Source organism: Dreissena polymorpha, chromosome 2 (assembly GCF_020536995.1).
Source record: "Dreissena polymorpha isolate Duluth1 chromosome 2, UMN_Dpol_1.0, whole genome shotgun sequence".
Taxonomy (NCBI): Eukaryota; Metazoa; Mollusca; class Bivalvia; order Myida; family Dreissenidae; genus Dreissena; species Dreissena polymorpha.
Genome location: NC_068356.1, coordinates 2205299 through 2232849, shown reverse-complemented (window position 1 = coordinate 2232849; position 27551 = coordinate 2205299). Strand labels below are relative to the sequence as shown.

Here is a 27551-nt window from a genome sequence, read left to right as displayed (position 1 = left end):
GAATTAGAGAGCAGATACCATACTGAATGCTAAAAAACGCACAAAGTGGACCCTGTGACCTAGTTTTTAGCCCGGCATTGCCCATGTTAAACTTGGCCTAGAGATCATCTAGATAAAATTCTAACCAAGTTTGGTGAAGATTGGATGAAAACTACTTAAATTACAGAGCGGACAGCATGATGAATGTTTTAAACGCACTAAGTGACCCCGTGACCTAGTTTTTGACCCGGCATGACCTATATTCAAACTTGACCTAGACATCATCTACATACAACTTATGACCAAGTTTGGTGAAGATCCAATAAACACCTTGAATTAGAGAGGGACACTTAATACAGAGCCATCGACAGACAGACAAGGTCACTCCTATATACCCCACTATACTATGTTTCTGGGGATATAATAGCAAATAATCAAGAAATATAAAACAAGATAATCTTGATAATAATAATTAATACTCAAGCAACAAACATATGAACCAGGTATCGCATTGTGGAGCACTAACCAGTATTTACTGCGGAAGACGACAAGCTACATTCTGTGTGTGATGGGCGGTTGGGAACCATACCCTTCAATATGAAACTTGCCAGCTTCTAAGTGTTCCACACAGAGGTCAGCACCTTCACTGTCTCCAGCTCAATCTCTAGGTACACCTACCTATATATGCAAAAATCAATTGAGTGAAACCACTAGTTTGATTATCCATTAGATGCATTCTTGATCAAACATTAGAGCAGTAGTACCCGTGTGATTTACAATATGGGTATTTTTACTGGATGCTGTAAAAATAACAGTTTGCTTTTGTTCACGTCAATGACCATGATAACACATTAATGGCTATAAAAGAAATAATGAAATTAGCTGAACAAACGCGAGTTATCAACAACCTATGGCATAACTAGCAAAACCATCAGTACAGTTTACAAAAAAAACGCTTCTTTTGAAAAATGGGTTGTTTGTACAGTAACTGTAACACTATTTACTTACTTACAGTTTCGTTTCACATTCATATGCATTTTCTAAATTTTGGCATTTAAATTACATAAAAAATATGAGTGAAAATAGTTTCATGCATCGTCAGTTTTAAACAAGAGTGCCAAACTGTCACAAGATATGCCCGTTCGAAGGTTTTGGACACCATGCTCAATGCTTGAAATGCACTAAGTGACCTCGAGACCTAGTTATTGACCCGGCATGACCCGTATTTAAACTTGACCTAGATATCATTTAGTATAACTACTTCAATAAGAGAGCGGACACCATGCTAAATACTTGAAATGCAATATGTGACCTTGTGACCTCGTTTTTGACCCTGCATGACCCATATTCCAACTTGACCTACATATCATCTAGACACAACTTCTGACCAAATTTGGTGAAGATCGGGTGAAATCTACTTCAATTAGAAAGCAGACACCATGCTAAATCCTTGAAATGCACTAAGTGACCTCGTGACCTAGTTTTTGACCCGGCATGACCCATATTTGAACTTGACATAGATATTGTCTAGAAACAACTTCTGACCAAGTTTGGTGAAGATCGGATGAAAACTATTTAAATTAGAGAGCGGACACTGCTGTGGACGCCGTCCGCCAAGGTGTGAAACTATAATACGTCCCGTTTTTAAAAACGGGCGTATAAAAAAAGGAGAGCATAAGATTTGGCTGTGTGAGAGGGTGTTTTGCTGCGTAAATGCGCGACTCTCACGCTGAATGCCCGATACTTGACAGGCGCATGAATGTGGATGCAAACTACTTCAATTAGAGAGCAGACACCATGCTAAATCCTTGAAATGCACTAAGTGACCCCGTGACCTAGTTTTTGACCCGGCATGACCCAAATTCGAACTTGACCTAGATATTGTCTAGACACAACTTCTGACCAAGTTTGGTAAAGATCGAATGAAAATTATTTGAATTAGAAAGCGGACACAAAAAGTGTGACAGGACTGACAGACAGTGCGAAAACTATATACCCCCTTTTCTTCGAAAGGGGGCATAAAAATAACTTATCCATAGACATCGGATGTATTTTGTAATGGGAATGCTTTGGAGATTACCATAACATTCTGTGCACAAGTAAAACCTTTATGAAGAATCCTCAACATTAAAGATTTATTAATATTTTTGAAAATTAAGCAAACATTCATTTTTTTCCATGAAAGCATTACAATTATGGCTTTTTATAAGTATAATATGATGTATGAAATAGTTTTTTTCTTTTTAATTTTATGTTAATGTTGAACCATTCAATCACTTTAAAAACATTGCAAGTTATTGCATTTCCACAAAGCAAATGAATCTTAGCAGGTAAATTCAATGAATTTATCATTGGTACCCCCAGCTGATAATTTTAAAATCTGTATAGAAGTTCACCAGATGATGTTTTATGCAAATATGTATGTTCGCCTGCAGTTTTTGAGAAGAATATTTTTAAGTGTTCATTATATATATATTATAGAAGGAAAACAAATTTGATCCGAGGGTGGGGCAAATATGATCCAATGATACTTGAACAATCTTGGTGAAGGTCCACAAGATGAACTTTCATGCCAAATATCTTTGCTCTAGGCCTTGTGATTTATGAGAAAATTTTTGTTTTTGAGGTTTTTTAATATACTAATAAGGAAATTACATTTCCCTCCCCAGTGGGGCAATTTTGACCCCAGGAACATAGTTTGAACAATCATGGTACAAGTCCCACCAATTAACCTTTGAACTCTTAAGTGTAATCTTGAGTTTGGAGATTTTGACGTAATTCTTTTTTATGACACACCGTCGAGTGATGGTGAACAAATGTGCTTAATGATTTTAAAATCTTACAATGAATGACACAGTTATGGCCCGGACAAGCTCATTTATGGCCATTTTTTACTTTTGAACTAAAAGTGTGACCTTGACCTTCGAGATTTCGACATTATTCCTTCCCATGCAACACCGTCAAATTATGGTGAACACATGATTTTAAATTGAATTTAATTCTGACAATGAATGACATAATAATGGCCCAGACAAGGTCATTTATGGCCATTTTTGACATTTGAACTCAAAGTGTGACCTTGACCTTTGAGATATTGACGTTTTCTTGAGCAGTGACCGGCCGTGTCATGATTGTGAACATTTATTGTAAGTTATTTGAAATTCCTCCAATCAATAACAGACTTACGCTCCAGACAAGCCTAACCCGGACTTTCATACTGACGGACTGATCCACATACACCAAACCGCCAACTGTGACAAATATGTCGAGCTCTCCATAAGTGGGCTCGACAAAAAATCGACTTGCCCACAGGTAAAGGTCCACCACACAATGTTTCATGCTAAATATCTCAGCCCAAGGCCTTGCAGTTTCAGAGTAGATTTTTTAAGTTTTTCCTTTTGGTTGCCAGGGCAACAAGGATTTCATGGAAAACAATTCTTGGAGCAACATTGAAGGAGCTTCATGCCAGGAATATTCCTGCCAGTTTCATCAAGCTTTGCCCAAAGGTTTAGTAGGAGATATTGTTTAAGTAAAAATGTTGACATATAGACACACATCACAAAACAGACAAAGACCAGCAACAATAACTCAAGTTGAGCTATAAAGGGTACATCTCTGAAATGACTAAATCATCCTGATGACTCTTATGCAAGAACCACTGAAAAATGATAACAAATTTGATCTAATTTGAATTTCACTTAATTCATACACCAACATATGCAGACAGAAATTTGACATTTTCAATCAATTAAGGGGCCATAACAGTTTAATTTTACAATGGCTTCAAGGCCTTTCCCCAATTTGGAATGTCAAAATGAACTTTTGCATTATAGTTTATCTGTCTTCAAGGTAACAATCTGGTAAAAATATTATACATAAGACAAGTCGGTCAATTAACAGGCGAACAGCTTTGTTGTATACTAAAATAAACCCAATTTTAATGCCTATTAACTTCAAGTTTCATTCAATTCTATGCAATTGCTACTGAAAAACAACTCTGGTCTGAAAAGTAATTTAGGGTTATCTTTTCGAATTCAATACTAGGCTTATTTATATTACATACCCTCAGGTTTGTATACGTGCCAGTTCAGGAGGCGTTATAGAGCGCTATCAGTTTAATGATTATTCCCCGAATATCTGTCAGGTGTGCCAGCTGGGGGCTCCTGGATCACCTTGATCGTTTTCACTACATGCTCACTCTCAGTGAAGTGGCGCTCCAGGTTTGCGTCCGTCAGGATGGCCGCACTCTCCTCTACCCTTCGAACAACCTCGCGACGGCTCTTATCCAGGCAGGTTGAGGTCAGGAAGCCTGTGAGAAGGAGATCGGCCGAAAAAAAATAAAGCTAAACAAGCAAATTTGTTGAATTGATATCCCCCGCCAATATGCTTCTGGACACAAAAGTGTTATATTTGACACTCAAAAAAGCATTTTTTCAAGATACAAAGGGCCAAAACCCCGTAATTAACAGACTGTGTACAATGCCATTTGGCGTGCATCGTCCTCTTATCCATATATATACTCATACCAAGTTTCAATGAAATCGGCCAAAGCACTTTCAAGATATGGCTCTCGACACAAAAGTGCTGGACGGACGGAAAGATGGACGGAAGAACAGACAGAAAGACGCCAACGCCAAAACATTAATAAGTAGATGTCCAAGAAGAATGAATAATTTACATAAATCAAATCCTAAGTTTACGCTTACATTGTTCAATGTGCGGGCGTCCGCTAGACCATTCCCTCGCACCACTTCAGGAAGTTCTTGATTGCCGTTAGTGCATTCCGCACCGTCTTCAGCTGGTGAGTGGTGTTGAGGAACTGTCGTGGACCTCCATATGGCCCATCCACAACAGCATGTCACTCAACACCACTCCTTCCAAGTAGCCAGACAGGGCCAGGAACCGGTTGATCTTCATGTTGACCTCTTGTGTTTTCGACTCGTTTGCCAACCCACCTGGCCTGCTCCGCAGGAACATGTAGTCTACATATGAGTCAACGATTGAAACTGCAACAAGTATTATTGGATGATATTCTATGCTAGATGGTGAAATCGCATATAATTTAACTAACAACCAGTAATTCCAAAGTATTATAAATAAATAATATTTATCTTAAATTTTAATGTACTTATATATATTTCCTCACGGTTTTTAATATATATACATGTTGCAATAATAATGACTATCAATTGAAATGTATATAATTAAAAAAAATCTGGGAAAACAGGGCTTAATGCACCAAGTACTGGTTCTACCCCGAAAACGGACTCAAAACTTTACACTATATAAGCAATCCATATTGTTACTTGCAGCTTCACCGACCATGCATCACCCTTGCATTGGGTTCCAGGCTCAGGCAGTATTTCCGCATTAGGAATGAAAAGTCCTCTTCCTCCTCCTCCTCATCATCCACCTTCTCATCCTCCTATGCCGAGTCATCATGAGTGGCGAGTCTGCTGGTCACCTTTCCTGAAGTTTTCGCGACCTGTAAATGACGTTTAAATGTAAAAGTTACAAATCGTTTGGTATGGTTTTGTATTAGACATTGATAGAAATATGAGAAATTAAATACAAAAACCACACGAACACAATTTAACACTTACTTTCCGGAAACGGCCCTCTTGTGTAAACAAAATTGAATGTCCCAGCCTCCATTTTGTGCTCCTGTTCTAGATGACGCAGCCGGTCAATCACCGACCGGTCGCACAGCCAGCAAGAGTAGTAATTCCTCGGCTTTGTCTTCTTCACTTTCGGACCGGTCTTAGCACGTGCCTCTGACATCAACGGCTTCATGGGGTCTGCCGTCAGCGCTTGCACCCAGCGAACGTGGTCTGTTACCCGGAGGTACACAGTCGTGTTGCCTTTTACCACGCAAATGGGGCATTGCCTTGGGATAGGCTTTGCGTTTGGTGTCTGAAATATTAGTTTGAAATGTGTACGAAGCAGGTGGCTATCAATATATATGATTTATTAAGAGATGATGAGATAACGGACCCAGTTAATTGATTGAAATAATGATTATGTGATTGAAGCTGTTATGCTAGGGTAAAATACCAAGGAATGTGTATAGATATTGTTAACTTTTTTTTAATGGTGTTAAAAATGAATATTTTATTGCAATATTTGCACATGCTTTGTTTTATTTTACAAAGTAATCACTATTAACCTTAAGTTTATTCTCATGAAAAAAACATACCATTAAATAGCAATACTGATTACTTTATCTATTTGAGTGACATTAAGAGTGACCATGTACATGTACATATCAATCTATACTGTCTAACTCCCCTTGCAGATATTATTGACAGGTAAATATAATATTATATACCGTCTTATAACGATTCAAGACTTGGCCAAAATAAGGCCCCATTCCCTCAACAAAAAAGTATTAATTTTTCCCCAGATAAAAATTCACCCGACACTCAAGCAAATTAATTGCCCTAGACCCAGAATTGTCAAGTTTAAAATGTTTAAAACTAAATAGAATTGTTATGTATTTAATTTGGCGGTAATAAAGACTAATCAAGTGATTAAAAAAACATATTATATTGTTTCTCATGTTTGGTTTAAAGTCCAAATTTTTTTTTAAATGATGCCCTATTTCCCCCGCCTCAGGGTACAGGTATCATTAGGCATTCTGAATCAACATTTTCATCAAAAACAATGATTCTTCATTCTTTACAGGCTGGGGGATTAAATTTTTAGAAACAACAATAACCTTTCAAATCGCATACCAAACGTTAAGACTTTTTAAATGAAAATGTGGATTCAGAATGCCTAATGATTCGGAATACCTTGACAAACTGTACCGTTACCCCAAACCCTGAGGTAGCTGTGGCGTAAAGGATATGGTGTCCGCCTAGCAACCAGGAGGTCACGGGTTCGATCCCCACTGTGAAAGCGTTCTTTAGATCTTCCCTATAGACACTAAGTACTGGTTCTAGGCACCGGAAACAAAATTTACAGCTTTTTCAAATAAGTCCTATGCAATCAAACTAAAATATACAGGTTTGAACTAAACCAGAGGGAGATCTCTGCATGATGCATGTTAGTCTTATTTATAAGACGCGCGAGATACTTTACCCATATAAAAAGTAGCTTAATATTTAAGAGCGTCAAAAATTTGGACTAGATGCATGTATGCAATATCCCAGTGTGACCCAAATTCGAAGGGTGTAAAGAACCGAATGTAATGGACCGAAATTCGACGATGTAACGGTTACATGAAGCAATATTTAGCAAATAATGAAAGAAATAATGAAATGTTTAATAGCAGAAAATAATAATTTTAAACTCGGCTGTATTACTTTGAAATGATTCAAAGACAATAATCATCCATTTAATCAATATAAATAGAACATCGTCGAATTTAGGTGTCGTCGAATTTGGGGTGCGGTAGGATAATGTATGGTTTCCAGTATTTACTATGGGGAAGAACTATTGTTGGCAAAATATTTCACTTCAAGAATATGTTTGCGTATCAGATATCAAATATGTACAACACACAACCAATACAATTGTGTTACTGTTATGAATAATACAATTTAAAAAAATGTTTTTTTTCTCCGTTTATTACTTTCACTGAATCGAAGGGTTAACCCGGTGTGACCCAAATTCGACGATGTAACAGTTACATGAAGCAATATATAGCAAATAATGAAAGAAATAATGAAATGTTTAATAGCACAAAATAATATTTTAAACTCGGCTGTATTACTTTGAAATGATTCCAAGACAATAATCATCCATTTAATCAATACAAATAGAACATCGTCGAATTTAGGTGTCGTCGAATTTGGGTTTACCAACCACTGAAAATGGCGGCGACATCTACTTTCACTTTAACCATTTACTGCGCCCGCCACTGAGCATGCGCATACTTGGTTTTACATGCTATTTTTAGTTGGGCGACGGTGGACCATCGTCCATATGATATTATAGAGTAAAGGTCGTCGGAAGACTTAATACTTACAATTTCACAAAATAAAACTATAAATACCCGTATTCTTTTTTAAGTAAGACTTTAATAAATGATATTTCAAAAATTATAAAACATATAATTATTTGATTATTATAATAAGTGGTGTGGATGCGATAGTGTTATTTTTCATCAGAGATTGAAATTGAGTGTAAGGGGTGTATTGAATCAGTCATAATCCAAAGCCCTTAAATAGCTCAACACATTTCAATCTTGAAATGTACTTTTAATTTTCTTTTACATTGAATGAATTTTCGTTTCGTTTACATTGAATGAAAATATTAATACTTTAAGCATTGCACTTGAAAAAAACCCTGTATTATTTTGCAAATTGAACTGTCTTTGCATTTACATGTATATTGAAAACTCTTCTCTAGTGATAATGAGCGATACAAATCTAGCATTTTATGATACCATAAATCTACACAATTAATTACTTTACACAAGTATTTTATATCCGTATACAATGACCAAACGCGATTGCTTGTTTTCATGATGATGTTTTGAACACTGCTGCAGTATCGCACGATCTTTTCACATTATAGCAGAGTTTACATTTGCAGGTATACCGTTAAATACGTTAATTGTGTAGCAGTAAATTTGTAAAATATTTTAAATGTATAGTTATTAAACACTTTATTGTTAATTATGCTTAAACTGGCTAATATATATGCTTAATAGTTCCTAGCTGTTAATCAATTTCGGACAAATGTATTTTTTTTAAATATGTTCAAATATTGTATTAAAGCAACTGTTAAGTTTTTGACTTAATATGCTAAGAGATGACATGGAGGTATCATAAATTGTGTTTAATGACCAGACACGACGGACTTAAGAATTACCGTATTGCACTTTATTTGGAAATAATGCAATATTGGATGTTCCCGCTTTTGAACTCGTGCGGTGTTCATCGAATCTTCATAAAAAATCTGGAAATGTTTGTAAACATCAATTGGCGACCTCGTTTAATAACCAGCGAAATTCGCACCTGCCACTTCAGAGTTATTGCCCATGGTTTATACAAAACGACTACATTCGCCACGTCTGCTCTCTTGTTCATTTAGTTTTCATCGAATTTTCACCAAACATTCCAGATATGTTGTTTTACCTTGAAATGAAAGTCAAGGTCGATAACCAAGAACAAATATTTCATTACGGACATACCAACTTTGCCAGTTGTATCAATAACAAGGTAACTGTTATGGGAAATAGAAAAAACGTGTTCGATTTATAACTTAAATTTGGATGAAGGCGTTGGTTTCTTATATGTACAACTAGCTTTGGACCAGTTGGATAAATTTTAAGGTCACTTGTAGGTAGCTTACCAGTACACTCAGATTGGGATAGCACAGTTATTAAAATATTTTTTACGTTAACGTTGACAACTGGATCTTGATCTGGATCTGGATGAGTATGTCGAAGATGCCACTCGACGTTGGTTGAGTGCGCGATTACACACTATTGATGTTTCAAAGTTTATTCCAAACAAGCACAGTTTAAACAAAGAATTTGTTTAAACAAATTATTTTTTAAAGATGACAGTTTGTGCTGAAATTGTTTCGAAGCACTTGGATTTTTTTCACTAGGTTACACACTATGTTTTGATTGATATATACCTCGTATTGCTTTGCCCTATTGATACGTTTAAGCCTTAGTGGCTTAATGTAACGTTCAATGGAAATGGTCGATACGTGCCCTTACACCGCCTTGTTCGAGAGTGTCAACCTGTGGGCATGTCTTGGAGTGGTGGGAGTTCCAACTTGTGTAGCATTTCTATGACTAAACCAGGCTGTCTGGAGCGGTAGTCTCTGGTGATGACCCATGCGGCTGGTCGCTGGACACCCTCTCGGCGGTCAGTATCTGTTTGGTGGAATGGGTTCCATACATCACGGGCATATAGAAAAGCATTTATGCGGCAGTCTAAAGGGCAGTAACTGAGGTTTCTTCTTTGAAATCCAAAAGTAGAGTTAGCTCGCTTTGTTATATACTAGTAGGTGATGCAGGTGTTCCGTTCCATGTCATCTAATAAAGTAACAGGTTTGGGGTTTCTTGTTCTTTTCTTACGATTTTTTCGTTGCGTCGTCGTTGTTAGTGGTACACAGATTTTCCAAAAAGGTGTTATCCGGATTTCCCAACTTTAACATAGAAATGTATTAACTGCTTGCTGCGCTTAGCTATTTTCATAATAAACGATCGCTTCATCAAGTAATAAAGGTTGATCCGATAAGTGAAATGACTATAATATCGATGGTCCCAATTTAAAATGTCGAACCTACAAAAACACAAGTTTTCAGGAGACGTATTTTTGTTAAACATTTCTTGCACAAAGTCAAATAAAGACTATTTTAAACATTTTTAAAAGTGTCGCATGATGGACCATGTTCGTATGGAACTAATTTGACGTTAAGTTAATAAATCTGCTGTAAAATGTATCTTCGTCATTTAGACTTGCATTTATGTGATGTTTCGGCAAATTGGACAGCTTATTGTAAGAGATTTTGTTTCAATAGAATAAATTTGTCCATTTTTTCCGTTAGATATAGCAAAGCAATGCGTGTTTTTCTGTTTTACACGGTGGAACAGAGATGACAACCGCAATTCTTTATTTATAGTGTGGCCTCAACTTAGTAACTTGTGGGAACAATTTTTAAAATAACTTGTGGAAACAACTAAGTACGTTGTCCCCACAACTGTTTAAGTTGAGACCTCAGCTTAGTAACTTGTGGCCACAACTTCATAACTTGCTCCCAAAACTTATTAAGTTATGACCTCAACCTAGTAATTTGTTCATTTAACTTATTAAGTTATTCCTGTAACTAAATAACTTGTGGGAACAACTTATTTATTAACTTGAGGCCTCAGCTCAGAAACTTGTGGCGACAACTTCATAACTTGTTCCCCCAACTTATTAGTTGTTGCCTCAACTAAATAACTTGTGGGAGCAACTAACTATGTTGAGGCCACTAATTTAAGTTTAACCAATAAGATCGGGCGTTTCATCTTTACCGTTTTATCACAATTAGTACCCCTTATTTTACTAGGTGCTCGGGTTCGAGCACTATCCCTGTTAGCTATGGATCCCCGTTCGAGCCCTATCTGAGCACTTGCCATGTAAGCCATGGATTTCAGATTTGAGCCCCTATCTGAGCGATCGCCAAGTTAGCGACTTGGTTCAGGGTTTGAACCCTGGTGTGAAAACTAGGCACATACGCGACGGATTCCGGTTGGGAATCCAGGTCTGATACCTCCCTTTTTAAACGATGGGTCTTTGGGTTTTAGCCCCAGTCTAAGGACTTTCCCTGTAAGCGACTTGGATCCCAGTCTTAGCATTCGCTCCCTACGTAACGGATCCCGGTTTGGATGCCCTGCTTGAGCACTCACCCTGTATGCTATGGGCCCCGGGCTCAAATCCCGGTTTAAGTACTTGCCATTTAAGCGAACGGACCCTGATCAAAGTCCTAGTCTTAGCGCCGGACCCGAAAAATGCGGGATTTATAGCTTACAGGGCTAGTGCTCAGACCGGCGCTAGAACCCGAACACCCATAGCTTGCGAGGCTAGCTCTCATTTCGGGACTCGAACGCGGGAAATGTTGCTTACGAAGCTTGTGCTCATTTCGGCAGCCGGTCGCTTAGAAGGCGAGTGCTCAGTATGGTATGTTAGCGACGGCTGTTTGGTTCAAGTCCCTGTGTGAACCTTTAGCTTTCGGTGCGAACGCTCAGACTGAGGGTCGCAACCGGGATCCTTCCCTTACTGGGCAAGTGGTAAAACACAGGCTTGAACCCGGGATCCATTGCTTTCAGGGCTAGTACTCAGACTGGGGCTCGAACCCGGGACCGGTCACTGTTGGTGCAAATTTTCACATCGGAATTCGAGCCGTCGCTTATAGGGTAAATCCTCAAACCGAGGATTGATCTAGAGACCCAAAGCTTTCAGGGCTAGTGCTCGTACTAAGATTCGAAACCCGGGGCCGTCGATAACTCCTAATTAGATTTTCAGACCGTCGAAAACTTAGGCATCTTGCACTCGCCTCGTAAACGATGGTTCCCGGGATCGAGCTCCGGTCAGAGGAATCGCCCTTTACAAGAAGGGTCCCGGGTTCAAATCCAAAAAACATGGGACTCGAAACCGGGATCCGACGCGTACGTTGCTAGTGCTCAGACCGGGGATGGAACCCTGAACCCAGTCGCAAACAAGGCAAGTGCTCAGACAGGGACTCAATCCCGGGATCCATAGCTTACAGGGATAGTGCTCAAATCGGCGCACCATATTACGCGTATACAGGTACTAAACGTGATAAAACGGTTAAGATGAAACGGCCTATCTGATTGCTTCAACTATGTTGTGGTCGAAGCTTAATAAGTTGTTCCCACAACACATTAAGTTGTGGTTATAACATAGTAACTTGCGGCCAGAAGTTATTAAGTTGAAGGAACAACTTACTATGTTGAAACCTCAACTTAATAAGTTGTAGGAACAAGCTATTAGTTGCGGCCTCAAGTTACTAAGTTAATACCTCAACATTTTATATTATTTTGATATCTTTATGCGTTTATCAATGCTATAAAATGTACATCATTTAATTTTTTTATAAGCAAACGTTTCGTCAATTTGCCTTAACATACATGGCTATATTGATACTTTAATATATTAATAAGCGCGCAAAATGCCGACGTAACAATTTTTTTCAGCTTCGCTATTTTGACTTCAAGCAATTGCGGTTCGTCATTACATCACGTGACTTTATGGAGCTGTTGCGATTGGTTAACTATTTTGTTGTTTTGGGGGTATATGTGCATTGATTTCACGCTTTGCACAGTATCAAAATCGCGAAATGCCAAAAATGTAGGTTCGTCATTTTAAATTGGGACCATCGATATGTCAGTTTGGTTTTTACCCACAGATGGGTGTTTTTTTCCAAATCCGGTGAAAGTCTTTTGTCGATTAAAGCAAATTTACAACTATACCTCGAACCAGACACCTATATAAATAATGTTTTTATAGGTCCCTGATCGAACACATTGCAAAATAATTATTATTGGCCTGCAACGATTACTTACCTTTGTATTTAGTATTGTAAAAAATCGTTCCAACTTTAGAACGTTGGGTTAAAGGAAAAATAAGCGATTATGTTTACTGAAAATCTGTTAAAAAAATAAAAACAATGTATGGCTTTATAAGTATTACACCATAGCCTAGGAAGCAATCTCTTACACGACGGTTACATTACATTCGTGTAAGTGAGAGCAAGGAACGACAACTCGGCAAGAAGATTACGTAGGAAGACTCTTCATCCTCCGATACAGTTTTCACGCGCCACATATTAAACTAAACCGGAGAGCGAATCTTGCGAGACATTTTTTTATAATTTCACAGAAATATGTCAGAAAGCGGACATGTAAGCAATATTTTAACACATATCCCATTGATTTCACACTATATGTTATGCTTTATCAATGATATTTGCTCTTTGATTGCCAATAAACTTTCAATGGCATTGACCTTTTCGCCAATATTGATTTAAAGTAGATGAAGATTTATTATGGGCATCTTACAGTTTATAGGTTTCCAACGCTACCGTTGTTTATTTTTGGTGTTTTCACTTCATATACACTTATATTTGTAAATGCAGATTCAACATACTAAAACAATATCCCGAAAAGAGAAAAATACTGCATTTGAATATCAACCGTACTTTCGTTTGACGACTGATCATGCATGTACGATGTGAACCTAAATTTAGTTTAAGTGCAGATTCGTTTATACGACACAAAGACACAATTATGTTTTACGGATCATTTCGGCATACTAGTCTCATTTATAAGACGCGCAAAGAATTTAGAGATACTTTTTATATGGGCTAAATTCTTTGGAAGCTCCAAATATTACCCATATAAAAAGTAGCTTAATATTTAAGAGCGTCAAAAATTTGGACTATTCGGCATACAGGACTTGGTGAGTCACGTAATATAAAATATATTTGTATAAACAACTGGTAGCAAGATGAGTTGCAGATAATTGGTCAAAAACAACATTTTAACTAACTCTTTTGATCTGTTAGTTCTTTTCAGCTCAATTCAACAGTGAAAAAAACTCAAAGGTTGCGATAAACACCTATAAACTGTTAGATGCCCATAATATCACTTTAACCTAAACTTAATTCTTAATTTACATGTTGCAATTGACATGCAATTAAATCCTTATGATTACAATTTATTTTGACCATTTAAACAATGAATATGAATTACACTCTATAGTTCATGTATGTGAAGGCAAAATATAAACATTACATAGTAACAGCATTTAATATGTTTATCAACTTTCGCATAGGACCTCTCATTTTAAATATAATCAACCTCATCAAATATGATCTCTTTTCACGCTAAATATATCGCTTCACATTAAATCTTCCTTTCGATGAGTCTTTCTATTGAAAAGGAATCTCTTTCACAAAGAGTTATCTCCTTTGACATATAATCTCTGTTATTACATATATTATCTCCTTTCTCAATGAATATATTTTCACATAGAATTGCTACTTTCGCACAGATTCTTTCTGATCAATGATGATCTCTCCTTTAAAATACACTTTGTTTGATACTTTAATTGATGCAGATAACAATGTTTAATATTTGGCCTTATGCTAATTTTAAAAGTCCTATTGGCAGATGTGTGTAGTATCATGGTGTCTCCACTGAATTATGATGTCTGTGGCGTATCCTGATGTTTGTGCTGTATTATTATGTTTGCGGTGATGCTTGTTGATGTTTGTGTTGTGTCCTGATGTTTTCTGTGTGCTAATGTTTTGGTGTGACCTGGTATTGACCAATGTTTGTAGCGTTCCATGATATTGGCTAATGTGGGTTCTTGGGTTGAATTGCTGTTTGTTTTGAGTCCATATTTCTGTTATCTCCTGATGTTTTGCTATGTGTGTAGTGTGTCATGGTGTGTTGGCTGATGTTTGTAGTTTGCCATATGTTGACTGGTGTTTGTGGTGTGTTCTGTCTGGTGTTAACTTATGTTTTTGGTGTGCCCTGATGTTGGCTTATGTTAATAACGTTTCCTGATATTGACTTATGTTTTTGGTGTGTCATGATGTTGACTTATGTTTTTGACGTTTCCTGATGTTGACTGGTATTTTTTGTGTTCTGGTGTTGACTAATGTTTATGGTGTGTCCTGATGTTGACTTCGGTTAATGACGTTTCCTGATGTTGACTGATGTATTTTGTGTGTTCTGACGTTGACTGATGTTAATGACGTTTTCCTGGTGTTGATTGATATTTATGGTGTGTCCTGATGTTGACTGATGTTTATGACATTTCCTGGTGTTGACTGATGTTTATGAAGTTTCCTGATGTTGACTGATATTTATGACGTTGGTATAATTATGTTGACTGATGTGTGTGGTGTTTCTTTGGCTCTTTTGGAGATCTTAGCTAGTTTTGGCTGATGTTTGTAGTGTGGCTATGTTTCAAATGCATGTGTCCTTATATTTCCTATGCCGCTAAGTTAACCTAATCACCGGATTTGAACTTCAGTCGTTGATTATAGTACATGGTATTGAACTTGTCCCGAAGTCATGAACCCGGTCAACTTTGAAGTGTTTTTTTGTGTCGTAGCTACCAGTGTATTGAGATTAGTGATTAAAGTCTAAATCATGTTGACATAATCTTATTGTGAACACCAAGCGGTTAAATTGTTGAATTTGTTTTGTGTTGCACTTTGTACCCGGTAATTACCTGATACGGCCAGTGTTAAGCTCTGATTTAATTTGAATCCTTTTAAAGTAGCATTAAAGATTAAAAATTAATCATTAAATCTCACGCCATAAAATGTACTTGTTTTCGGCAGCATTGCCAAAATATTGGGGGTAAATAGAGATTTATTTAGTAAGTGCCAATAGAAGTACATTCTTAAATCAAATATTAAACGAATAGCTATTTCCGTCGTTTAAATACCCTAACATGATACGGTCAGTGTTGTCTTAATACGGCTCTATCGGCCATTGTCGGCTCGGATATTACTTAAGTGTACCCGGGTCTACTTAAGAATACTAAAATGTTGCACGGGTACAGAAAATATACGAAAAAATATTCGGCCGATATTAGACTGTACCAGAGTTTTATTCTCACCTAAAAGCATATATATATATACTTTTTATATCCTCTTCAACATGCGTTTTTAGTATGCGTTTCGATATTATAACGACCAATTAAGCGTTTATAGTATTCCCGGATACGTTTAAGAATATTTCAAAATATTTTTCCGTACCCGGAGGAACATTTTCGTATACTTAAGAGTTCCTCGGTTATTTTAAGGACGTACGCGGCAGTTTAGTTTTACGCAAATTTGTTTTGACTGTATAACCTGTAACAGCCTCATTATCTTTAAATGTGTCATGATCTGGCTCATGGCAACACAGTTTGCGCACTAAGTGCATGCTTTTTCGGATATTCGAATACAAACGGGATGCATAATCAAGAAGGGAATGATACCAAGAAATAAAGTATAATGGAGTTTAGAAAAAATGATAAACGATGTTTAGCCCCTTAAATTACACAATAGGAATCGACCATCATCCCTATGACCACACACACCTTTTTTATCGCGCGATTTTAAAGGCCCTATAAAGGTTACAAATCCAATTATTGTGCATATAAACTGGTCTAATTTTTACCAGATTTCAGTTACTCTTGCATAAAAAATGCTAATAACACAGCTTAGGTGCAACGTTATCAAAAATTATTGAAGATAAACCCGTTTCATAATTGGAAGAAATGTTTACAACTTTGCAACTAACGTGGTGTGTAGCCTGAAAGCGGTGACGTATGCTAAACATAGCCGAAAGAAAATTCAATTTTAATTCTATTTTAAACAACTTTTTACCAGCAGAAAGTAACTGATTAGATCACTTCAAACGTGTTAACCATTTAGAAGAGACCTACTCTGTGAGTGACACCGGAAAACGTTGAAAATCAACGATATATTTTTGGTGACATAAGTCACTTTCACTTTCCCGAGTAAACAGCGATGTAAATAAACTGATTGTTTGTAAACAGAATTGACTTGGAGGCCACTGTACAAGTTGTATTGCTCATTTTCTATGGTTATGCCCTATAGCATATATATAAATATATATATTGTTTTTTGATAACCTTTATAAATAAAATATGAAAAAAACATTTAAAAATCGGTAAATAATTACGGATGTTCACCTTTATAGGGCCTTTAGCAACAAGCAAGAATCTCATACCGGAAAACAGCCAATACTTCCTTATAATTGAAAATGTTTGTGTCGCAAGTAAGACTTGTTTAAAACAGATGCCTTTCCTTCAATTAAGCAATTTGTTATTGAATCATCATATACATATATGCGTATTTAAAACATGCCATCAAAGTACAATGTATATGTGTTATACAGTCAACTCTCGTTATCTCGAAGTCGGCGGGAACAAGAACAGATATCGAGATAACGAGAGTTCGAGATATACGATAAGGCGTTCTCAAAGAAAAAAATGAGACGAAAATTAACCTTCTTTTTAACATCTATTTACCTGCTATGTTGTCTAACTAAAGCCGTCATCGTGTGGCATAATACTCTCTACTACCCTATCTATTACCTGTTATATACGGGGATTTTACGAGGCACGATTACATTTGCTATTTAAATGCTTTAAATGACGTTTTAAATGTTACAGAATTGCAACAACACATGCGGTTTTCATTTTTCTCAAGTGTCGAGTAAACATCCGGTAATGTTGCTATTTAAAGTTATTTTGATGCAATTGATGTCCAATCAATAGGAGGGTTTTCCATCTGAACATGCGTATTTCACGTTCCGGAATACTGAACTGTGCATGTACATTTTGTAGTTCTGCAACTTTGCGACGGTTTATATACGCAAAATATAACTCAATGCATTTTGGAATGCTGTTTGTAAAAACAATTAGTCTTTTGGCCGTTTGGCAGGCTGTGTATTAAATGCAGTTAAAGTGACAGGCCTTACTCAAGTGTTAATGGCTAATGACATTAATTACGTGTGATCATTGATGCAATTAACGGATCAATTATCTACCGCACATAATCGGGGGCAACCGGGCGAGGCTGGACGTTGGAGTATCAAAAAAAAAACACTCTAACCTTTGCCGTCAGTTGGCACTTCGAGATAAACCACAGTAAATACATGTAAAATCGGGACTCGGGGAAAAATTGTTACATCGAGATATCGAATTATTCGACATAACGAAAATCTATATATGCGATGTATATTCATAAAGATGAAGAAGGAAAAAAATTGGGACATTGAGCTTACTTCAACATATCGAGAAAATCGAGATACCGGTATCCGATGTCGAGATAACGACAGTAGACTGTATATATACTATTATCAATGTTCGTTTCATGTTATGCTTCAAAATAAATGGGAACTCTGTTATAACTTTCATTTCTCAAACAACGGCTCAAGACATAAACTTGTATGTAGTGTTGTTTGAAATAATTAAATACATAGAATATCTGATGAATTAAAATTACCCATCCACGACGCTCTGATTCGTCTGAACCATGTGCGGATGTTGTTGCATCTTTCCGCACGTGCATATAGGAATACTTGAATATTTTTAATTTTTATTCGCTTAATTTATTTCTCTCTGAAAAACTTGATTAAAAAAAAACTAACATTGTGTTAATCTTTGGTAAGCAATTGATTAAAAAAAACATTGATGTAAACTAAGACATTTACAGGCTGGTCAATCGTTAAGCAAAGTATTTGAACACACGCTGGTACCATAAGTGCAACCCATTTATAATACACACATAACGTCGGATAAAACGAATGCAATGCAATCTTACTCTTACTACCTAAATATTGTAAAATCTTTATTTTTCTGTTTGTGACACGCTGAAATACTTAACCCTTTCAGCGCTGCAACCGAATTTTAAAGGCCTTTGCAAACAGTTTGGATCCAGATGAGACGCCACAGAACGTGGCGTCTCATCTGGATCCAAACTGTTTGCTATTCTGATGGTATTCTTTGAAAAGAAATCGAAGAAAATGCTAATTTTAGAAATTCAGCAGACGACATTTTAGCAGACAAGAAATTTCCCAGCATGCAAAGGGTTAAGACACGACATGGCAATCACGTGTAGCATAGGGGACTTTAATAAGGCCCGTATTCTGGAATGGGAAAACAAAAGCCTTTAAAATACAAGTATAAAATAATGGATTCTCAATAAGATATATTCATCTTACATTTGACAGAACAATAACCCGCATTATATTGAGCAAACAGGATCGGATATTTATTTATTAAGTGCATTTTCAGTCGTGATTTGTTGGAACTTGGCATGTATTGTTGACTGCAAGATGTATTTTGAATTGTAATTGTGAACAAAAGTCTGGTGACTGAGTTAATATCCCCCTCTAAAGGCGGATGGATATAGGACTGAGTTAATATCCCCCTCTAAAGGCGGATGGATATAGGACTGAGTTAATATCCCCCTCTAAAGGCGGATGGATATAGGACTGAGTTAATATCCCCCTCTAAAGGCGGAGGGATATAGGACTGAGTTAATATCCCCCTCTGAAGGCGGATGGATATAGGACTGAGTTAATATCCCCCTCTAAAGGCGGAGGGATATAGGACTGAGTTAATATCCCCCTCTAAAGGCGGATGGATATAGGACTGAGTTAATATCCCCCTCTAAAGGCGGAGGGATATAGGACTGAGTTAATATCCCCCTCTAAAGGCGGATGGATATAGGACTGAGTTAATATCCCCCTCTAAAGGCGGATGGATATAGGACTGAGTTAATATCCCCCTCTAAAGGCGGATGGATATAGGACTGAGTTAATATCCCCCTCTAAAGGCGGATGGATATAGGACTGAGTTAATATACCCCTCTAAAGGCGGATGGATATAGAATTAGCCTGGTCCGTCCGTACGTCAGTTTGTCACTCACAAACAGAATACATGTGGCGAGGGAAATCAATTCAACGAATTTGCTTGTTTATCGGTTTCCTTATTTCTTTTTGATAATCCACGAGCCATTTAGGTGAATTGGGATGAAATCTATATGCGGGAAGGTATTACATGTTGAAAGTAAGATATTATATATTTTTTTAATTTTCCAAATAACTTTGTTGATATCCATTTGATGTTTTATGATATGAAATAAAATATTAATCATAATTATAAACGAACACCGAGAATTACATTATATTCAACAGTTAAAGGGTTAAAGGTGCGGTTTATAGTCTGCTTCGATAACGTATGCGTCTTCAGCCGACTTCGACATTTACTCCCCGATCACTGGGATTTAAGTCGTCCGTTTACACTGTTTTCACACTTGTGTGCTCAGTTTTGTTCTTTAAGGCATATTTGCGAGGTGAAAAAGTTGAAAAAGTCGTTTAATTCATAGCTCAATAAAACAAATGAGAACACCCGTCACCCTCAATTTTTATTCCATTTTAATATCAGCAAAATGTGGATCTATCAAACATTATGCTAAATGTAATAAAAATAATTCAAACTACCGCATACGTTCTTAAAATGTATTCTGTACTTGAGAATATCTGAGTCATTGAAGATTTAAAAACAAAATACTGATATTAGTATTATTACATTACAGTGGCGTATCAACAACTTATAGATTATTATAATTTAAAAAACTCATTATAGATAACGACGTTCATGTAGGTAGTGAATGATTGTTTAACATAAACGTCATAACTTACTTCTATTCACATGCAAACTTGTTTGTAGTATGTAAACGTTTTCCTAAAAATGCAATAGTTGTGTCGGATTATGTTTTCATCGTACATGAAATGTGAAGATATAATTGTTTTTCATATATATATTCCTAGCAATTCCAATAATATGGTACTGCGTTTATATACATTAATGCATTTACATGATATGGCGTGAATCTGTAAAGTCATGTCAATAATCACATTGTATACGTATTGTTTTTAATTAAATACTTAATTAACCTAATGTAATGAGATCGATATTGTTTTTAATTAAATACTTAATTAACCTAATGTAATGAGATCGATACACATCATTCATAAGCTGTATTTTCCTTATATTCTAATCGACATACAACAATAAATGTATTCAAATATCTTTTTTTTTTTTAGTTCCGTATAAACTTATATTTGTTTGATCTTGCTACACATAATTTGTGTTTACACTTAAATTTAAATCTCTTTTTTGCATTGGCATACATAAAACATTGGTCAAGTTATGTCAGGAATTGCTACTTATACCGTCAATATGCCCCGTTAAATGTTTTGTATGCATCTGTTTTTAGTTGGATGCTTTATTAACCTACGTTTACTGATCTTGCTACACATAATTTGTGTTTTCATTTACATTTAAATCTACATTTTCATTGGCATACAGCAGTATACATGTTCTAGTATGTGTGTTTGACCTGCGCCAAGTACATGGTTTCCTCTGTGTTTTAAATTGTATTTTACTACATGCAGTTAAACTGCAGTTGTGAACAAACGACCCTAGTGATGTTTTTATGCCCCCGAAGGAGGGCATATATAGTGATCGGACCATCCGTCCGTCCGCCCGTCCGTCTGTCTTTCCGTCACACTTTGCATTTAGATTACACATTTAGGTTTCGAAAAATGCTCATAACTTCTATGTCCCTTCACATAGCAGCTTGATATTTGGCATGCATGTGTATCTCATGGAGCTGCACCTTTTGAGTGGGGGAAGGTCAAGGTGAAGGTCATCCTTCAAGGTCAAAGGTAAAAAAACATGTATCAAAGCGGCGCATTAGGGGGCATTGTGTTTCTGACAAACACATCTTTTGTTTATATATATTTTTAGTAAGTTATAACTCATAAAACATTTGGGTAAATTTGGAAAAAAACTAGATACAGGAAGGCATGTAAAAATTAAAAAGACGTATGCATTGTATTAATTTTCATATGTGAAATTCTGAAGTTTTTTGTTTTTGTTTAAAAATTGATAAAAAACATGAATCGAATCATGTTTAAAAAAAATGCAGTCAAACTAAATCAGTATTATATATTTTGTGAGAAATATATGTTGTTTTCAACAGTTTTCTAATTAATTTACTAAACTTTTTATGTTATTACCTTATTGGTGAATTGTTCTTATGCTGAAATAGGCCTGTTGTTCAATCTGTTGGTAATCTCCGTTTTTAACCGTAATCGCTATAAAGTAAGATTCATGAGGACTAGAATTATAAATAATAAGTACTACAATAGACGGGTTATGAGATTACAAGTGTAAAGTGCATTCGACTGAAGACTTAATATGTAATAATAATGCTATTGCTGAATTGATTAATCCAAAATAATAATTCCTGCTACAAATCAATATAAAACGCTGTTTTGGCGTGTTTCCATCGTCGTACAAAACATGCGTAAAAAACGTGATATTGGGAAAGAAGAACACAAACTAAAACATTCAATACAATGATGGTTGTTTTCTGCTGTTATCTTAATCATGCCTATTATACACTGTGTGTACGTTCTTTGTGCGGCAACTGAAACTTCTGTTTGTCAAGCAAGCGTCTGATCGTACAACTACGTGCGCAACGCTCTTGTGCTTATAACAGAATCTTCAAACTCCCCGTAAATTAGCCTCTCACTGGTAAAGGGTCGTACCAGATTAGCCTGTCCAATCCGCACAGGCTTATCTCAGGGACGACACTTTCTGCCTAGAATGGATTAAACCAAAAATAGCATAAGGTTCAATTATGTTATTTGTCCTAAACATAGCTCCGAACGAGGAGTCTTACGACAGCGTGCAGAGCGTCGGCTGAATCGATTGCACCCATGTTGACTTACTTTTCAAACATTTTCTTAATAAATATGCTGTCAGAACTGTTTTTAAACAGTTAAAACATTCAACAAATATACATTCAGCTCAAGACGTTTATACCGAAAACCACGCAATAAAAACACTTTAACAATTGGGCGTAATACACATAATTAAAAAACACTAACATATAATTATATAACTCGTAAGAGATGTATTAGAGTTTAAACAAACCATTCACAAAATGTAATTAAAAAATATGTCTGATAATAATTCAAAACGTACGATTCATTAAACATTACACAGCACAAACAGTTCAAAGAATAGTGACACACATAGTGTTAAGCGATTTACTCAGACTCATTGGAGACACAGATGACAACGTCTAAAAGAATCGAAAAAATATACCGTAATTAAATTGTCAGAAAAAATGCATAGCTGGAGACATTCTTCCAGTATAATTAAAATTAGTTTACAATTTATTAATATTATGAAGATGTCACACAAAAGGTGATGCATCTGCTGACTTATTTTTAATTTAAGTTCCGAACGTTTTCAGAGACATGGTCATTATTGCTCCTCATGCATCGTACATATGTGGAAGTACGCGAGACGCTGTTTTATGTGTCTGCAACTCTTCAAGTATTCGTCGAGAGAAAAGCGTTTTTGATCGAAAAACCAATATTTCCTTATTTCAGCTTATTCGAAATTGTGTTCAACTTCATGTATGTTGAGCGGAAGTTCTTGCAATTAGTGTGCTGAAGAAGCTGAATGGTCTGGGCTGGGCTGTGTTATGACCACAGAATGTGAAGGACGCCACAGAGCGCCACGAGAACAGCCGTTGCCGTCAGACCTGCAACGTGTTACGTGAATATTAACACCTAGTAACATGACACGTGCATATTCATACCTATCAAAAGGTCACTGCATATAAACACATAGTAACATGGCGCATGCATGTGAATACAAAGCAACATATCACTTGCAATTGAAAACATATCAACATGTCACGATCATATGAACACGTAGCAACTTGAAACTTGGGTATGAACACCTAGAACATGAAACTTGCGTATGACCACCTAGAACATGAAACTTGCGTATGAACACCTAGAACATGAAACGTGCGTATGGACACCTAGAACATGAAACTTGCGTATGAACACCTAGAACACGAAACTTGCGTATGAACATCTAGAACATGAAACTTGCGTATGAACACCTAGAACATGAAACTTGCGTATGAACACCTAGAACATGAAACTTGCGTATGAACACCTAGAACATGAAACTTGCTTACGAACACCTAGAATATGAAACTTGCGTACGAACACCTAGAACATGAAACTTGCGTATAAACACCTAGTTACATGGCATGTGGATATGAACACCTAGTGTTATGACACTTGTATATTAATACATAGCAACATGGTACTAGAAACATGTCACTTGAATATGAATACATAGACATAGTAACATGTCACTTGAATATGAATACCTAGCAACGTGTCTCGTGCATATGAACACCTAGTAACATGTCACTTACATATGAACACCTTATAACATGGAACGTAAACATGAACACTAAGTAACATGGCGCGTGCATATGAACACCTAGTTACATGTCAATTACATATGAACACCAAGTAACATGGAACGTAGATATGAACACTTTGTCACATGGCAAGTACATATAAACACTTAGTAACATGACAAGTGCTTATGAAAATCTAGCAAAATGCAACTTGCTTTTGAACATCTAATAACATGGCAAGTACACAAGAACACACACCATGTAACATGACACGTGCATACGAACACCTAGCAACATATCACTTGCATATGATAACCTAGTTACATGGTGCGTGAATATGAATACCTAACAACATGTCACTTGCATATGAATACCTAGCAACATGTCACTTGCATATGAATACCTAGCAACATGTCACTTGCATATGAATACCAAGCAACGTGTCACTTGCATATGAAGGCCTAGTAATATGTCGGTTGCATATGAACACCTACCAACATGTCACTTGTATATGAACACTTAGTAACATGGCAAGTGCGTATGAACACCTAGTTACATGTCACCTGCATATGAAAACCTAAAAACATGGCGTTTGCATATGAATACCTAGTAACATGGCACTTGGATATGAATACTTAGCAACATGTTACTTGCATTTGAACACATAGAAACATGGCGTATGCATATGAACACATAGTACTATGGCACGTGCATATGAACACCTAGTAATATGACACGTGCTTACGAATACTTAGTAACGTAGCACATGCATATGAATACCTAGCAACATAGCACCTGAATATGAATTCCTAGAAACATGGCGTGTGCATATGAACACATAGTAACATGGCATGTGAATATGAATACCCAGTAACATGACACGTGCTTATGTATACCTAGCAACATGTCTATTGCATATGAAAACCTAGTAACATTTTACTTGTATATGAAAGCCAACTATTTGTAACACGTTAAGTGCCCGTGAACACAGCGTCACGTCACCAACTAGCAACAAGTTACACAAAAAGCAGAATTCAAAATGCACATGAATATCTAGCAATATGTCAAGTGCATTAGAACACCCAGCAACATGCAATAAGTACAGGTAGCAACACCACACGTGCATGTGAACAGCTATTGCGAAATAAAGTTGAGAGTATCCCCGCCTGCCATTTGGTAAACCGTAATTCTATATGCCGTCAGTGTGGCTGGTTCCTATGTTACCTGCTGCGCCGCTGCCGCACTTCATCTTTAATTTCGGGTCACAGTTGGCGTACTGCATGTTCTCGTCGCTGCCGTCGTCACAGTCGTTGGTGCAGTCGCACACAAACTCCTTCTGAATGCACGTGATGCTACCCGACAGGCACGTGAAGTAGTCCTTAGGGCATCGCTGAAGTAACCGAGCAACACTTTATTTATATTTTACATCGCTGAAGTAACCAAGCAACATTTATTGTTATTTTACATGATAAATTAAATTTATACACAAAAATTATTTGCACATATTTCTCGTATATATATTTCTCGTATATATGTAACTTATTCAAATCTATATCCTCACTTTGCTCTATGCAGCACACATATATACACGCATGCTACGTATACCTGAGATGTTTCCACACATTCAGTTCAAAATCTCACCGATAACGGTGTGTAATAAACGACGGAAGACAATAACACACGACAGCGCTGAGCCCGACGTCTTTAATCAGGCCAGTTATAGACGTCCGGATCAGCTCTACTGTGTGTTATCGTTTATATTACATTTTATCCTATTTTGATCATTCCCTAAAATGTTTAACCGAACCAGATTTCCATACTTGTATTTTCATCGACTTGATAACGCAAATTATGACTTATCTCGTATGATGTAATTTCTGTGACGAAAACGCCAGTTTAAGCTATACTCTCTGGATCATAATGGCACCAATTTGGACTTGATGCTTTATTTAAAAGTAAAGCATTGATGAAATCCAGAACGTATTTCTGATTGTGTGTTTGTCATGCATACTTTGAAACTTCGAAAGGAATTATATACATAGCTCCAATCACAGGTGGTTAGCGTGTGGCTATGATATTAATTAGTGAAAACATCATTTTGAATGATACATTATCATATTATAACGAAAAATTAACTTTTCTGAAAAAAAATTCACTATCAAATATATATATATAACAAGGTATCCAACTCGAAATCACCCGAAAACGGGTTGCATCGTTTTGAACAGCCATTACTTCATCAATTTTGCAGCGATTTTCATGAACCCGGTCTTATTCAACGCAGAAATGAAATATGTACGGATACTTCGCGTGTGGCCGGTTGACTCATATGTTTTAATTTCAATTCCATTCTTCTTTTGGTTTTCTGTTTTGTATCTAAGGGTTTATGACCAGCAATATGTAATAATGTAAAATAAGCCGCGAAAACTCCGCGTAACATCCCGTACTGCGCGTGATGCAGCTAAGAACTGCACAGAAAAAGACATTCGCTATCCTTGATCTCATTCATTTAACTCTTTACCTTTCATAAACTTTAACCACAATCAACGCCGTATACCTTTTTTAAAGATATTTCTTGTCACTAATTAATATCATAGCCACACGATAACCACCTTTTAAAAATAAATTACGATTAAGGGATGGAAGATCAGACAATTGAAGTGGGTATCGTTGTCGTGTTATTGCTGTAAGCTTTGGATTTAACCCATTTGTGCCTAGTAGACTCTCCCATCCTTCTAAATTGTATCAATATGTTTCCATCATTAGGGATGTCTAGTCTATTTATTTCTATATTTAGATTTTTTCTTACAGAAATTATTTTAAGCAAACAGCACAGACCCTTATGAGACGCGTCTCATCTTGGTCTACGCTGTTTGCCAAGGCCTTTTTTTCTAGACGCTAGGCATACATGGGTTAATTTGTTTATATGATTTCCGTTAAAACTCAATTAGTGTAATCAATCTAATATACATAACAGTTCCAGTTGCAATCGATATGTTATTCATCCCAATTTTGTGCTCCGTTAAGTTATCATTATGCTCGATTCTTTCGTTGATTTGTGGCTTATTTATCATCGTTTGCTAAGACTTGATTTGGACGTTATGTTGTTTAGTTGAAGGCGCTTGATCCGATTCTTTTCAGATAATACACATCCGCCCTGCGGGCCGATATGATCATACTGGCCGCTAGATACGAATAACAGCCCTCTGCGATGTCAATTTGTTACTATTTGTAATGCTATTTATATTACATGT

At 36.5% G+C, this 27551-nt stretch overlaps 1 protein-coding gene across 11 annotated transcripts; it reads right to left on the bottom strand.

Annotated features, from left to right (window-relative positions):
* Nucleotides 1-495: 495 nt before the first annotated feature.
* On the bottom strand, nt 496-13036 carry LOC127865612 (uncharacterized). Of its 11 annotated transcripts, none has more exons than XR_008042701.1 (6): nt 13016-13036; nt 5583-5892; nt 5302-5464; nt 4686-4985; nt 4059-4288; nt 500-653 (listed from the first exon to the last, which is right to left on the bottom strand). XR_008042701.1 is itself a non-coding variant. In XM_052405481.1 (3 exons), exons 1-3 carry the CDS (start codon nt 7807-7809, stop codon nt 4774-4776), a joined length of 543 nt encoding a protein of 180 aa, XP_052261441.1. In that variant the 5' UTR covers nt 7810-7824; the 3' UTR covers nt 4397-4773. The 11 variants fall into 11 exon arrangements, 1 of the variants encoding a protein (XP_052261441.1); XR_008042698.1 differs by lacking the exon at nt 13016-13036 and adding an exon at nt 7697-7828; XR_008042700.1 differs by lacking the exon at nt 13016-13036 and adding an exon at nt 7287-7589.
* Nucleotides 13037-27551: the final 14515 nt, after the last annotated feature.